We start from the raw sequence: 16,969 nt of genomic DNA, 5'->3' as shown, positions 1-16,969 counted from the left end.
AATTTTATATAAGGTAAATCTTAATAAGTTTTAAAAATTTAAATATTAGCAATGATTTTACATTTCAAATAAGGAAAAATTTAGTTGATTTTTAAGTTATATTAAGAAAATAATTTAATTACAATTTTATACAATGTGAACTCTATTTTCAAAGGTAAAATATACTAACAACATTTTGGTAAGGTGATTCGTGTCGGTTGGACTCGTAATTGAATGGGTTGTCAGATTTTGTGAGTTTTAGCAGGTTTTGAGGTGCGGGTCCGAGTTTGACTTTTTGGTTGACTTTGAGTAAATGTGTAAAGATTCGACCTGTATCATTTGGGATTGTTTTCTTCGGTATTATTTATTGTTTTTGAGTTGCTTTTGGTCAGTTTCGAGCCGTTCGGAAGTTGGTACGCACGAGATGGCTTTGATAGAGTATTGTTTGGCTTGCTCGATATTGAATTTGGCTTGTTCGAGGTAAGTAACATATCTAAACTTGAATTTAAGAGAATTTAACCTTGAGAACTATGCTATAAGAGATGTATTAGGGTGACACACATGCTAGGTGACGAATGTGCGGGCGTGCACCGGGGTAATCTTGATTCAAGTCGACTATTAAACTATGACCGAACTTGGTTTAAAGGACACTCATTTTAAATCAAATCTATTTTACTAAAATGGTGTTATATGGACAAGGGATACTAGTTGGCAGAGATTTGAGCTAAACCCATAGTTGGTGTTAGGGGTGTTCGTCGGTCCGTACGGTACGGTATTTAGATATTTCAGTTCGGTATTTTTGGTATTCGATTTCTTAAAATCCTATACCAATACCGTACCTAATTAAATTCGGTATGGTACCTTTCGGTTTTGGTTTATTCGGTTCGGTAACTTCGGTTTATTCGGTTTGAATACTAACTAGTGCATAGAGCCATACACTCTAATATTCTTAATTAAAGTACTCAAAAATACAAAACTGAAAATGTTTGTTGACAAAAAAACTGTCCAAAACTAGCAAATATCGACCCAAATAGAGAAAATTGTACATAAAAGAATATTTGATCATTAGAAATGTTTTGTAACTTGTTTAGAGTTAATTGATGAACTTTGAGAATAAAGGAAAGTAAAATTCTAGATTTTTTATATTTATGTTATAATTGATAATATGTGTTTTGTGTAATATAATATATATTTCGGTACGGTATCGGTATTTCGGTATTTTATCTTAAATCACCAAATACCATTACCAATTTTTTTAAAAATTTAAACCAAATACCAAAATACCGTATACCAAATACCAAAATTTTTTATTTTAGTACGGTAATTCGGTATTTACCAAATTATGCCCAGCCCTAGTTGGTGTAGATGTTGGACTTAGCCTATTTCTCAATGTAGAATCAATCCAAATGCGGGGTAAATTTTAAAAATAGCCAGATTTACAACTGGTCGTTCAAAAATAGCCCAATTTCAAAAGTAATCGAAATTTAGTCACTTTTTATATAAAGATAAATCTGAGCGAAAACACTGTTCAAAACCCGGAAAATACTCCAGTATATTATGCTGGAGTTCCAGCATAAGTATACTTGAATTCCAGCATATTATACTGGAGTTCCAGAATAAGTATGCTGGAACTCCAGCATAATATGATGGAGTTCCAGCATATGTACACTAGAACTCCAGCATAATATACTGGAGTTCCAGCAAGTATATTGGTCCAGTATAATATACTGGAGTTTGGAGCACCGATGCTCCAGTCTCCAGTATATTATACGGGAGCCAGCAAAGTATACTGGTCCAGCATAATATGCTGGAGTTCATACACAAGTGCACCGAACTCCAGTATATTATGCTGGACCAGTCACTATTGCAGCAAAATAGTGGCTATTTTTCATTGACTTGGTAAACGCTGGCTATTTTTGATTGACCAGTACGAAAACTGGCTATACCGTGCTATTTTTACCCAAATGCGTGCTTATATCCATTGATTTGAGCTTCGTAATCTTGGGCCTTGGCCCATTACTTGTGCTATATCCGTTGATCAGCCAGTGTTGACTTTGAAGTTAAAAAGTGTCTAAACCAAATACTATAAGTTTTTCTTACTGTCCTTTCCTTTTCCATTCACGAAGAAATTTTAATAAATACGATTGAAAAAAAAAAGATCTTTTTGTTATGAAATAATAAAAGTAGAAGAACAATATTGCAGTGAAAGAGAGAGAGAAAGGATTCTTATTGAATTTTGGGATGAATTACAATGGAATAAAATCCTCTATTTATAGGGAGAGGGCGACTTAGCCACCAAGCAATGAACCCTAGAATCTCTCTAAATATAGATATTCACCATAAATACAATTCTATTTATAACACTCCCCCTTGAATGTCTATTCAATAGATAATGTGCCTCGTTAAAACCTTAACTAAAAGAAAACCCAACGGGAAAAAAATTCTAGCAAAGGAAAAAGAGTACACATATCTAATAATACGCCTTTTGGTTGCCTCGTTAAAAACCTTGCAAGGAAAACCCAGTGGGACAAAACCTTGTAAGGGAAAAAGAGTACAACGCGTATTAACTCCCCCTGATGAGAGCACCAATTCACATCCTTAAGCATTTGCATTCCAATCTTGTGCACCATCTTCAAAAGATCTTTGGTAGAGATTTGATAAACAATATCAACCATATTAACTTCAACGAATATCTTTCACCTTGAAATCATGATCCTTGATAGATGTATTGTCTTCATATGATCTTGTTGGAATCATCATTTCAATATCTTCACTAGGGGTGAATACTCTTGCTATCATATTATCATGCTTATAGTTATAGCAAGATACATATGTGCACAAATTGCATTTAGGATATAGTACTTCATGACCATGAATTCTATATGCTTTAAGCAATGATCCTTCATGGATTGTTAAGTCATATAAGTCATATAATAGACTTTAGATGCATATCAAGTTTTCATGTCATGCTAGACATATAAGATATCGAAAACTGATTGCACATATCATTGACTTTATACTTTCAAGTGTTTGAACTACATGTTCAAAACTACATGTCTTTCATATGAAACCAAATTCTATTCGAATTGTTTCTTCAGACTTAAGATCCTCATATATATATTTAGCGCTATTATAGATGTCGTCGACAAATATTTTATATCGGTTCCAACCTCCTTATTTTTCATAAAGACATAACATAGAGATCTCTTCATTCATATATTCAGGTACCTGAATCTCTCATGAGATTTTATGAAGTATTATGTCGTGTGACCTTCTGGATCACTTGCCTCCTTTATTATGATCATTTAGATCATTTGCTCATCTTCTTTATCAAGAAGTTTATTTGAAACCGATTTGTCTATGCGCCTTAAGCGTACCACAGACTTTGTCCTTCTAGGACTTAATAGGAGCATTTGCATTGAGAATATAGTTACTTTCTTTGGGTCAGCAAATGCGTCTGGCATGCTTTGCAATAAATTGCAAATGAATTATCCTTTTTATGAACTTCAAGTTCATATTATTTTATTCGGGGATCTAGATGTATAAATGATAATTCATTCCATGCAACTTTTCTCAACTGTTGTATCTTGTCTCCCCCTCATGTTAGAAAAACTAACTTGTTTCCTCAACTTTGAGAATCCATCTTTGTGCGTTATGGTGTTAATCAAAATATACACCGCACATCAATAATAATAAGATGAAGTTATTTGGTTCCTGACCTTGAACCACTTGTGAGGGAAGAAAATAATATACTTTCGTATATAACGTATATCAAACTGATATATATAACTTTGTTCTCATAAGCAATAGTTTAGCTATTAAGTGGAGGCACTCAATAAATCATTTTGCTAAACCAACTGTGATGTAAACCAACTTATCAAGAAGAACTATCTTGAACAAAAAAATCTGGAAATTATGCTCTATATTAAATTATTGAGCAAGTTACCTCGCAAACACCAGGTTGCGGGTCAATAATAATTGCACATGTAACCATCTCATAGATGCATCTTATGTGGTATACATGGCAGGTGAATGAGCCCATATTCACCTTTGATATTTCCAGCATTCATGGGATTCAATCCCAATTTTAATTGGTCTATTAATTAATGAGAACAAGCAATGTAAGAGAATTCGTAAAGAACTTTCTAGTTCTTTAATATTTACCCATGTGAATTCTCTTTTATTTTTTTGCACATCATACTTGAATTAACATGGCTAAACCAATTATACCAACTGGATAAATTATCAATATTGATAAACTTCAGGTTTACACCATGATGTGTGCAATTATGAATAAACTCCAAGTTTATTATGAATGGGTTTTTATATCAATAAATATCCACTTCATTGTGGTATTCTTTTGTTTATGTAGTACAAATTGGAGAATAAAGCGGGTAGCTTTTCACATACATACTACCCCGCTACAAGTTGTAGTAATAGAAGATATTAAAATCTTTCCTTTATTTATAGTCTCAATATAATCAACCGCTTTCGCGTATACTTTGGAAACTGAATAAGTTTCTTTGAGACTTACTACAACACAATACCTTATTGGTAATTAATTGTGTTTCTCCAAAATAGTATAATTGACTCTAGCAGAGTTCTCAATTAATTTTGTAGTACCACATATTCATCAACACCTATATGGTGAATATCTCTTTTAAAGAGAAAGTTATAACATTATGGTTATGGTCAAAATTATATGCAAGATCTGTTTCTTGCATTACCGTTGTCTTTTAACAATCACAATGCCAAAATATTTTGGCGTACAATAGGTACGTGACCAATGACCATTCATGCCATAATAATGACATTATTTTCTTATATCATCTCAAACCTCCTTTTAGAGGTGAGTGCGGTATATTCACTACCACTAGCACGTTCATATTCTTTGAAGAATGAATATATATTTATAAATCAGATGTTGTCACATTCACATCAAGAATGGACCATAATGATCTATATGTGCTTTACAAAATCTCATGTCAAATCAATGACAAATATTTTTCACAGAGTGAAAGATTATTTTGAGAATCTTTATTGTTCTCATTACCACAAATGATAACGATTATAATTTCGTCTATTGCCACGTCCATATACGATTATAATTTCGTCTATTGCCACGTCCATATCCATTGATACATTCATAGTAATAATTTTGTCTTCTTTCAGACTTATCACATATTGCTATCACATTCTCTTAAGGGAATGAGAATGGAGCAAATTCAATGGGACGGGTTTTCAATTCTTTGCCCACAATCATACATGAATTTGATCATGGCGAAATATAGAAATTTTACCACTTCAGGTGGTTATAATTTCTTACAAACTCCATTAGAGTTATAATCAAACTTTGTTGTCTTTGCTTGTATTTAAAATCAAAGTATAGAATAAAAGAGAAAAATACGGTAAAATACTTACCTTAAATCCAGAATTTAATCATGAAGGAAGTTCATGGAATAATTGACAATCATTATGCTCAATCCCAAAGCTTCTACTCAATTGGTTAGAGTCTCGTGCTGATAACGTGTTATGAAATAATAAAAGTAGAAGAACAATATTGCAGTGAAAGAGAGAGAGAAAGGATTCTTATTGAATTTTGGGATGAATTACAATGGAATAGAACCCTAGAATCTCTCTAAATATAGACATTCACCATAAATACAATTTTATTTATAACACTTTTTCTTTTTTTGCCTTCTTAAATTTTACATTCCCTCTGTTTACTTTTGTTGGAGAGTTACAAAATTAGCGAATTCAATTGCATTTTCGTGGTTTAAGTTGCATTGTGAACATCGCCAACACTAATGAAAAGGAATTTCTTTTTAAGAAAGAAAAAAATAAAAGAAATTGCAAGTTGCAACTCTTTCATATGTCTACCGACAAAATGAGAGGTCTATAGAAGAACTAACAGGTAAGAACCGCAATATCCATGTCGTTCCTCCATTATGATGGATGGACTGTAGAATTTTGACTCGGCTTGACCATAAATAGCATTACGATAACTAGCTAATTAGTTTCTCATAAATCCTTTTCTTTTTTGAAACTTTATTTGCTCTTCACTTTTACTTGGCATGTATATTAAAAATATTTTTTCATTTTTACTAGTTACTTTATACATATGAAGAGAAGATTTTTTTTCCCGGTTATACTCTCAATATTTATTACTCATTTCAAATTATTTTCTCAAATCCAATATAATATGCATCAATTAATATGTGTATCATGATAAATTATGCACTTTATTTATTATTTTTTAAGGGGCATGAAAAGTCAAAACGGGTAAAAACTGAGCGTGTACTTTACTTTTTTTAAAATTTTCAACTTCAATAGAATATTGTCGGCCCATTTTCTTCTTTTTTTCTTCTAATAAAAGTACAGAATTGAGCAGACTCGGGAAAATTACTCTCCTACAATCTTCTAAGAATTTTTCTAAAAAAAATTGTGCTAGAGATTTACTCATCATTATGACATTTAATTTCTTTTAATTAGGTGACTAGCATGGGTAGAAAGCTTTACTTCACTTAATTACCGAAGCTCCAGACTTTGCAATCAATAACAAATCTCATTTTAACTTTGCAGTAAATAAATTAAATTGCTTCTTCATTTACTGAGAAAAGTTTTTAAAGGGATTGCTTCTTCATTTACTGAGAAAAAAAAAATCAAAGGGTACAAAAGGCACATAAGATTATCCTTTTCATATGTCGCTTAACCAAAAAAAATTGGTCCAAAAGTATTTAGTTATTCTTTCTATTCTATCACCCTTATTACTCCAAAAATATAGTCATTAATTATTCATTCACGGAAAATGTAAAAATAATTTAATCCAACACCTTTTCTGATTACTGCCATTAACTAAAATTTTTGAAATAAATGTTTCAAAACAGAACGATAAAAAGGGCTGAAAGCCGGAGGGAGTAGATAATTATATACTAATACATTTTGTAATTTACTAAGGAAAACAACAAATTAGAGGCTGTAAAAAAATACACAAATTCTGCATATAATAGTAACTCTAAAGAATGTCCACAACATAGTTTAATAGGTCCACGGCAACAATAAGCCAAGGAAACGTCAACATAATTTAATAAAAGGGACAAATAAAATGAACCTCAATCTCTTCCTCATCTTAAATGATCTAAAAAGAAGAAGAAAGAAGATTGAGTAATAATAAAAAAAAAAAAAAAAAAAAAACTACATAAATCCCAAATGGGAAAAATAAAACCAACAAAACTAAAAAACTATACTCAATATCTCCATAGGAGAAGCAGCAGCAGCAGCAGAGGTCACTATTTAAAAGAAAAGACCAAAGGCAAGAGCTAAGAGAGAAGCAAAAATGGTGGGTACAAAAATGGAGGAATCAGAAGCAGGAGCAGGTGCAGGGGCCTCCATTGCAGCCACATTTTGGATACCAGACATTGCCACCAAAACCATAATAAGAGCCACCATGAAAATGTTCATTTTCATTGCCTCCATTATTGTAGAATTTCAAGAACTTATTTTAAAAAAGAGAAAGAGGGATGAATGTAATGCACAAGGGCAGAAGAAGAAAAATGCAATATGAAGGGATTGTAGGTGGGGTTGGTGTTATATAGCGGAAAGGGGTGGTAGGGGTGTCTTACGGGCAGGGCTGACCGAAGAGACCGTTAGTCCAACCACATAAATAATATTCAATGTAGTTTGTTTTTTAGACTCTCTATTTTAAGTTGTTTAAGAAAGAATAACACTTTTATTTATTTTAGTAAACTTATTTTAATTTTTTTATTTTATTATTATGACATATTTTTATATTTATAACTGCTTGTTTGGATGGTTGTTACCTATTGTATTGTATCGTATTGTTATTTTAAATACAATATTTATTATGGATGTTACTTAAATTTTATTGGATCGTATCGTTAAATTCGTCGTACGTAACGACGAAATGTGCTACTTTATGTAACGATCAATTTGGTATGGTTGCGTCATTATCTTGTCTTTTCTCTCATTTCACCCTTCATTATTATTAAATAATTTTATTTTATCATTTACCCTACCTTTTTATATAGTAATAAATTTACCCCGTATCATAATTTTTTTATAATATCGCAAGTTTATTCTTCATATTGCTGGTGCATGATATCATGAATCTATCCAAATATTTTATTCGTCAAACGATACAGTACAATACAACATCATATAATACAATACATTATAAAACGATGTGTAACAACCATCCAAACAGGTCGTAAATATCATGTCATGTTTAAAAATTACGAGGTTTAAAAGTTTTTTTTTTTTTTTAACTCTTCCCCAATCAAATAATGTCCAAGAAGAGAACTTGGAGGGAGTAAGAAATTTCTACCACTTAACTATGATTGATGGTATACCTGAATAAAAACCTCTTGATAGCTAGCGCATTTTTTATTAAGTCCAACAAGATCAGATTTTAATTAGTTGGATAAGTGAATTTTGAATATTGGATATATATATAAAAAGAATTTTAAAAAAGAAAATTTCTCAGCTTTTGAATACTTTCTCAGAGGATTTGATGCTGCCCATAGCTCATTAGCCTTTTGTGGGGTTATCATACAGCTGTTGCCAACGGTTGCTTGGTCATTTGTAGGGTCCTCTGTTACTCCTTTTCGCTGTCTGAATGGGGGACCTCACGTTTTGATTTGAGGCAAGACAGAACTGTTAAAAAGACAATCACTGCCCTAAATTTGAGCATGTTCTGAGGCTGTTTTCTGATATGGAAAAGGTAAAATGGACATTCCAAAAAGGTGCCATTGTTTTTATCTTAAGATATTTTAGAGGAGTAATATCTTTTTTTTTTAAAAGTATTGGTGGTTTAAATATTGATGTTATTGAGTGGAGGAGTGGTGTGTTGAGCTGTGCGGATTAGTTGAATTGATTTTTCTCAAGCAATCAAATGAGTACATATTCCTCTGCAGAGAACCAATTTCCTTTTTTTTTCTTTTTTTTTGAGCAAACAGAAAATATATATTAAAAATTACGGAATATTTAGTACATCATGACTGTTCTGAAATAGTGTCACACCTGTTCCAACAGCCATGACTATTCTGAAAAGTTGCAAACCTCTTCAGAGGGTCACACCTGTTCCAACAGCCATGACTATTCTGAAAAGTTGCAAACCTCTTCAGAGGGTCACACCTGTTCCAACAACCATGACTGTTCTGAAAGGTTGCAAACCTCTTCAGAGGGTCACACCTGTTCCAACAGTCATGACTATTCTGAAAGGTTGCAAACCTCTTCAGAAACATCACCAAGTTGGCTATAAATAAACCTTCAAATCCCAGAATATTTACTTACGAAATTTTCTGAATCTTTTTCTTCTTCTTCTGCATAAAATATTCCAGTGTGTTTTACGACCATCGAGTGGTTCGCCGATCACCAGAGTTTTAGGTACCGATACACTGGTGAGTTAAATCGTTCTATCCTGGGAGGATATATTCTATAACCTCGGGTACTTGAGGGGAATAATTTCCTTAAGGACACACTGTGTATTCAGTGGGCTCGATTTGTTCCTTCAACGTTTCAAAAATTATTTTGAAGTTCGAATATTATTTTTCAGAATTGTTTCTACTAACTTTCTGTTTTATTTTTTTAGAAAGATTACTGTTTTATTTACTGACAGCAATACAAATAAATTAACAATCTTAAGGAAATTATATTTATTATATTCTGTATTCTGTCTGAATTTTACTATTCTGATTTGAAGATGTAAAAAACTTCATCAGGGTATTGAAATTCAGAAAACGATTTGAAGAACATAAAAACTTCATCGTTTTTCTGTAAAACAGTATATAAAAACCTTAGTTGTTTTTATTACGTACTGTTTATTGATTACAGTATTATTTACTGTTTTGGTTTTGCCATTAATTGATTTCTTTTGTTGTTGACTGTAAGAAATGGCAAATGAGAATGGAATTCCTTCTGCGACTGTTGGTGCAAACGACGATAGCCTCGTCAAGCCGCACTGCTGTTCCTCCGGCCGAGAAACCGGGAAAGTCGTAACGTTTGGATAAATTGTTTAGTAAACAATGACATGCGAGATTTGACCAAATAATATTGTCAAATGGTTTCAAAAATTAATGAGTGTAAACAAATGTGTTTACGTTAAGAATACGTCAAATCATATAGTCATTATTTGATTAAATATGATATGTTGATGAAATATTTAAAATGTGGGGGCTTTTAGCTTATGCATGACAAAAGCCAATGTTAGACGTAATGTCTAAATTATATAATTTTTGAACTCCATTGATATAGTAGTTGGTAAAATCATCAGTTGTTTAGTCTTAATAAAGACTAGTTGATGAAACTACTAATTCGGAAGTTGGTCACATGCCTTTTCTCGAAAGGTCATTTTCTTTAATGAAAATTTATATTGTTTAGTTCTTTTATGAAATGATGTCACTTTGAAGGTTGTGACTTTTCATAGAAAGATACGTCTGTATAGACATGACCGTTCATGAACGAATATATTAATACGTTGGTCTATAATGAGGTGAACTAACCGATGAACATGACCAAAATCCATTGCAAGTTGGATTTGTTTCATGAATGGAGGTGCTATAATTTGCATATCATATAGACATATGAATGAATAGCATACAAATGCTTGAAAATGGCGGAATGATTACGAAATGTGTTATATGTTAAAAGGTTGTGGCCACAACTGATGCCAATCATTCCAGCTGTTGTTATAATTACTACATTAAGTGTAGTCAATAATCTGATATGCAATCAAAAATCGAGACGTATTAGTCTACAACATAAGGAAGTTTGCATTGAACGTTCATTTGAAATATACTCCAAATTATGCTTTGCACTACAATAAGTATCCCACGATAATAGAGGTGTATAGTGATGTAAATTAGATCACCGGTTCAACCGATTCTAAACAGTCAGTGGATGAGCGATGTCTTGGAAATCGTCCAAACAAATGTGCATTGACCGCTCTACAGTGGAGGCTGAGTTTATAGCCTTAGACAAGGCCGGTGAGGAAGCTGAATGGCTCCGGAATTTCTTGGAAGATATTCCATTTTGGCCCAAACCTTTGGCACCTATATGTATACATTGTGATAGTCAAGCGGCAATAGGTAGGGCAGGGAGCGTTATGTATAACGGAAAATCTCGTCATATCCGACGGAGACACAATACCGTTAGACAACTACTCTCTAGTGGTTATCACAATTGACTACGTAAAGTCAAGAGATAACGTGTCGGATCCACTTACAAAAGGCCTATCTAGAGAGGCAGTTGAAAGATCATCTAAGGGAATGGGGTTAAAGGCCTAGGACAAGTCATCATGGCGGTAACTCTACCTAGCAGACTGGAGATCCCAAGAGCTAGGTTCAAAGAGATCAAACAAAGTTATGAATGACGGTTCAACATTGTCAACTAACTCAACCCATTCTCGTGATGAAGACAATGTTCAAAAACGAGGTAAAGCATTAAGGCTTTTTTGATGAGTCAATAAAGCTTAAAGCTTTTTAATGATTTGCTAAGTCTGGCAGGATATGACCAGATAGTGTGCCTTTAGGATTACACGTTTAGGAATCACCTATGTGAGTGTGAAGTGTAAGCCGCTTCAAGGAGAATGAAAGTAAAGGCCCATTCTCTAAGCACTCATGAAACCAGGCGGTGTTCATGGCTGAAACGAACACAACCGTGAGAACCATAGATGGTTAAGGATTGATTGTGTGACTTATGTTGTCTAGGTATACAACAAAGCTCGACGGTTCAAAGATATCAAATCTACCGATTGACCGAGTATATCCGATATAAGTTCACTACGGAAAGTTCAAAGGGAAACCTACTTATCCAGATGCAATCAATTCTTGTTTGTAAAACACACACACGTCTGCGCATTCCTTTAAGTTTATAGCCATTCCCCATTCATGTGGGGGATTGTTGGGTTTGTTATTTAATAAATAATAACAAAAGAGGTGTGAATGAAAAATGGTGGGAAAAGAAATGGAGGGATGACCCGCGACCCGGTCCGGTCTAGCCTGTTTTTCTTTCCCGGATTAATTTAAATTCGTTTTAAATTTCCCACAAATATTTCCAACAGCCATGGCTGTTCTGAAACAGTGTCACACCTGTTCCAACAGCCATGACTATTCTGAAAAGTTGCAAACCTCTTTAGAGGGTCACACTTGTTCCAACAGCCATGACTGTTCTGAAAGGTTGCAAACCTCTTCAGAGGGTCACACCTGTTCCAACGGTCATGACTATTCTGAAAGGTTGCAAACCTCTTCAGAAACATCACCAAGTTGGCTATAAATAGACCTTCAAATCCCAGAATATTTACTTACGAAATTTTCTGAATCTTCTTCTTCTTCTGCACAAAATATTCCAGTGTGTTTTACGATCATCGAGTGGTTCGCCGATCACCAGAGTTTTAGGTACCGATACACTGGTGAGTTAAATCGTTTTATCCTAGGAGGATATATTCCATAACCTCGGGTACTTGAGGGGAATAATTTCCTTAAGGACACACTGTGTATTCAGTGGGCTCGATTTGTTCCTTCAACGTTTCAAAAATCATTTTGAAGTTCGAATATTATTTTTCAGAATTGTTTCTACTAACTTTCTGTTTTATTTAAAGATTACTGTTTTATTTACTTACAGCAATACAGATAAATAACATTAACAACCTGCATTTATTAACAAGATCATCATATAATATATTGCCATGTTGTATAGAGCGGATTACCTCTATGCATCCTGTTTCTATTTCCAGTGAAAATATTCCTCATTCATGCGCTGTCTTAAGCCCTTCAAAAAGTACCTTAATTTCTACTTCTAATGATCCGTTTGTGTATATAGATTTTGTAAAACCAACCACCCAACTTCCTTTTGTATCCTTGATACGAAATTGGATACTGATTCTTCAATGTTTAAACATATGGATATTATTCAAAGCTACTATTAGCACCTGTGCGATAAGCTGTTTGTATTAAAGCATATTAAAACTTGGCAGATTTTGATTTGGCTTGTTTGATTACATTTCATCATATTATTTTAACAAAAAATTGATTGTCATCCTCATTTTCATTACAATGTACCAAATAAAAAATTTACTATGATATTAATTTAAGCGAATCACATGATCATCGCATAACTTTTTTATTTTAATTTTTGATTTTTACATTATCCACTACTAATTATTATTACGTTACCTAAATAATTTTTTATTAGCTTGTCATTGGATCTAATATACTTTTCGATTAATTTTTTATTTTTGAATAAATGGAGAGTAATGATAAGGATATTAAGTTAAGTGGGAAGCTAATAACCTCACATGGCAATATAATTAATATCTTTCACTAGTTCTCTCTCTCTCTCCATAAAAAAATACTTATATATATATATATATATATATATATTATATATATATATATATATATATATATATTTAATTCAATTCTCACAATTATATCAATTGTCTAACTCAATGAATAATATCTTGAGTATTATTTACTAACTGCAGCTTATTCTTGAATTAATTCAAAGTATAGATATCTTCATAATATATCTACTCCTTCTTTCTATAATTTTTTAATAAAATTTTTCCATTTAATATTTTACCTATAATCAAAATACTATAATATTTAATATTAAATTATAATTTTGAATTCGTCAAAGTATAAACATAGTAGTTCTTTTATTATTTTGTTCAAAAACTTGTTGGCTCCTCAAGTACGCGCGAGTATACGTGACCGTCAGGTAATAAAGTGACTCGCAAAATTGGATGTCGAATCAACAGGGACTTAGAATAAATGTCGACTAAACTAACTCAAATTAATTTATTGTCCAACGTGATCAAAAGTTTTGATTTTCTATTAAAAGTACTATTGTGAAATTTAAACACATAAATAAATAAATTAATAAGAAGCAAGCAATTGTGGTCGGATTTTAATCAATAGAGATGAAGATTTCAGGGTTGTGGTCGGTTTGTCAATCCTATTGAATTTGTAATTACACCTATTAATCCAAATTATCTATGATTGCTAGTTGACCGGATCGTTTATATAAATAGCATATTTTGACAATACTATCCATTTATCCACAATACTCCTATATTCCTATGGTATTGAATCTATCATGAACAAATAAAATACAACACTCAACTAAGCAAGACTCTAAGGTATATTCGTATCCTAACTAAGCAAGACTCTCTTTAATTCTACTCTAATCTAAACATGACTTTTCCAAGCATAGCAAAGATAGTGGGTGAATCAGTAGCTACAATAATTTACAAGTTAACACTAGAATTAAAGAGACAACCACAAAATGATAATTCGAATTAACGAAGATGCAAACAAAAATCAATATTCATGACAACCACATACCTAGAAAATAGAGTGCTTAGCCACCCATGTTAGTAGTGACAATTATCCAAGTATTTTGCATAAATAAATTATAACAACCCGACCGGTTATTTTATTTTCTAGATCCTCGTTCTCCTATTTAAGACTTTTTGTATGTGCTTTTACTGTTTTATGAATTGCGGGGATGGTTGGTTTGGTTTTGGAAGGGTTCTGGTTGAAATCTGAACACTTAGTTCCTTAATAGTGGTTTAAGGAGGCAAAGTTTGACTTGAATCAATATTTGGAGTAGACGGCCTAGGAACCGGGATTTGATGGTTCCAATAGGTTCGTATGATAATTTTGGACTTGAGCGTCTGTTCGGTCGAGTTTCGGGTGATCCGGGAGCGTTTTGGCGCTTAATATTGAAAGTTGGCGCCTTGAAGGTTTTAGAGTTTCTTAAATTTGGTTTGAAGTAGACTTTGGGGCTATCGATGTTCGTTTGGGATTCCGATCCTGATAATTGGTCTGATGGTGATTTATGACTACGCAAAATTTTGAGGCACTCCGAGTTGTCTAAGTATGATTCGTTGCGTTCAGAGTTGGTCGTAGAAGTTTGAAGTTCATAAGTGATTAATTTGGTTTTAGGGTATGATTCTTAGTTTTGGTGTTTTTTATGTGTTTCGAGTCTTCGAGCAGGTCTGTATTATGTTTATGGACTTGATTGTGCATTTGGACGGGGTCCCGGGTGGTTCGGGTGTGTTTCGGACGATCCAGAGTCAAGTCAAAAATTGCAAAAATATTCTGATGCTGGTTTCCTTCTTCGCGAACGTGGAGAAAGCCCTCGCATTCACGATGAAGGAATTGGGGGTTAGGGACTTTTGTTCTTCACGTTCGCGAAACCTGGTCGTGAATGTGAAGCTTTGGGTCACTGTCCTCCGTGTTCGTGATCGCCTGGTCGTGTTAACGTAGAAGGGCCTGGGTCTGGGGGCTGATCAAGTCAATGCCTTTCGCGTTCGCGAAGAGCGGGTCGCGTTCGCGGTTAATGGCAGGCCTGGCCTTCACGATCGCGTGAACCTTGTCACGATCGCGAGGAGGGCTTTTTCAGGGCTTTGGCAGTTTTGCTTTTATGATCGTGTGGGCATTTTTGTGAGAGCGAAGAAAGATCGTTGGGCGGTGGCTTTGTTAAAACACGAGACTTATGCTCATTTTCTTCATTTCTCTCAATCATTGGCCAATTTTAGAGCTTCTTGGAGAGGGATTTTCATCTAGCATCTCAAGGTAAAATAATTTTTACATAATGTGAGTTTAATACATAGATTATTAGTAGATTCTAACATAGGAAATTGTGGAATTTTGTTGAGAAGCCTAGGGTTTGGTAAAAATGAAATTAAACCACAAAAATGATTATGAAGTTGAGAGAAATTATATATTTTATTTCGTAAGGTATGGGTAACATTTATCTACAAAAATTTCCGGAATCCAAGCACGTGTGTCTGGGAGTGACTTTTAGGAATTTTCCAAATTAGGTTGGGTAATTACTATAATAGTTAAATTATGAACTTTTGAGCTTATATTGATTAGTTTGTACGACCTTTGACTAGTTTCGGATTGCTCGACACTGATTTGAGGTAATTAGTGTCGTTGAAGAGCCGAGTAATGAACTTGAAAGCGAGGTAAGTCTCTTGCCTACCCTTGTAACAGGGAATTATCCTCGTAGGTGTTTAAATTGTTATTTGTTAATAATTGTGGGTGCTACGTACATACGAAATGACGAGACTCTGTACGTAGCTAAAATCATGCTTATGTTCGGGTAGACTTAGGACTTTAACATGCCATACTTGTATTATTTGAACCCAACTTGTTAGTTTAACTACTTGAATTTATAATCGAAATTGAATTTGGAATTTTGTAAGACCGAGCTTCATTATCTTGAATTTTGATGGAATACTTGATTGTTAGTGGAAATTATGCCTTCTTTGAGTACTATTCTTGTGTTGTAGTCGTTGACCTGTGGATCGGGCCGAACGCCTCGGCAGTACATATAAGATGCATCTATGAATCGCGTTGGTCGACCCTCGACAGTGTACACGATTATTCTGGATCGGGCCGTAGGACTCGGCAAAACTCGTACGTAATATCGCTAGGAGTCCGAGTATACCTAATAATTCCTTCATGACTAAAGAATTTATATCTACTTGATGGTTCTTATTTGTAGAAATGGCATGTGATATTTGGAGATTTAAAAATGATATTTTATTAAAAAATCATGTTATTTATTGTTTATTTTTTCGTTGTTAATGTTGTATTACTTGTCTATTTTTGCGATTCTTGCTCTTTATTTATTGACCTCTAGTAAGTGTTGATGTCGATCCCTCGTCACTACTTGTTCGAGGTTAGACTGGATACTTAAATGATACATGTTGTTTACGTACTCACGCTACACTTCTGAACAAATCGTGCAGGTACTGAGGTAGGTACATCTAGTATCAGTTCGGGCGCGCATCCACATTATCCATAGGCCTAGTGGTGAGCTTCTTTCTATGCTCCATTCTGCAGCACCTAGAGTTTCCTCCTTGTTGTATTTACTCTTTTTGTCTATTTTATTTCAGACATTAGTTGTAGGGGTTTCTTATATTCTACTAGATTGCCCGTGCACTAGTGACACCGGA

At 33.5% G+C, this 16,969-nt stretch overlaps 1 protein-coding gene across 1 annotated transcript; it reads right to left on the bottom strand.

The window, feature by feature from the left end:
- Positions 1 to 6,956: 6,956 nt before the first annotated feature.
- Positions 6,957 to 7,549, bottom strand: LOC109237530 (arabinogalactan peptide 14-like). The gene has a single exon (XM_019403844.1). The coding sequence runs from the start codon at positions 7,453 to 7,455 to the stop codon at positions 7,273 to 7,275; it is 183 nt and encodes a 60-aa protein (XP_019259389.1). The 5' UTR covers positions 7,456 to 7,549; the 3' UTR covers positions 6,957 to 7,272.
- Between the last annotated feature and the right edge of the window lie 9,420 nt (positions 7,550 to 16,969).

This window comes from Nicotiana attenuata, unplaced genomic scaffold (genome assembly GCF_001879085.1).
Source record: "Nicotiana attenuata strain UT unplaced genomic scaffold, NIATTr2, whole genome shotgun sequence".
Classification (NCBI taxonomy): Eukaryota; Viridiplantae; Streptophyta; class Magnoliopsida; order Solanales; family Solanaceae; genus Nicotiana; species Nicotiana attenuata.
The sequence above is the reverse complement of the archived record's forward strand: the minus strand, read 5'-3'. Positions and strand labels throughout refer to the sequence as shown.

What these genes read in the sequence shown, in the direction of transcription:
- LOC109237530 (XM_019403844.1), bottom strand. Translation starts at nt 7,455, where the DNA reads ATGGAGGCAATGAAAATGAACATTTTCATGGTGGCTCTTATTATGGTT.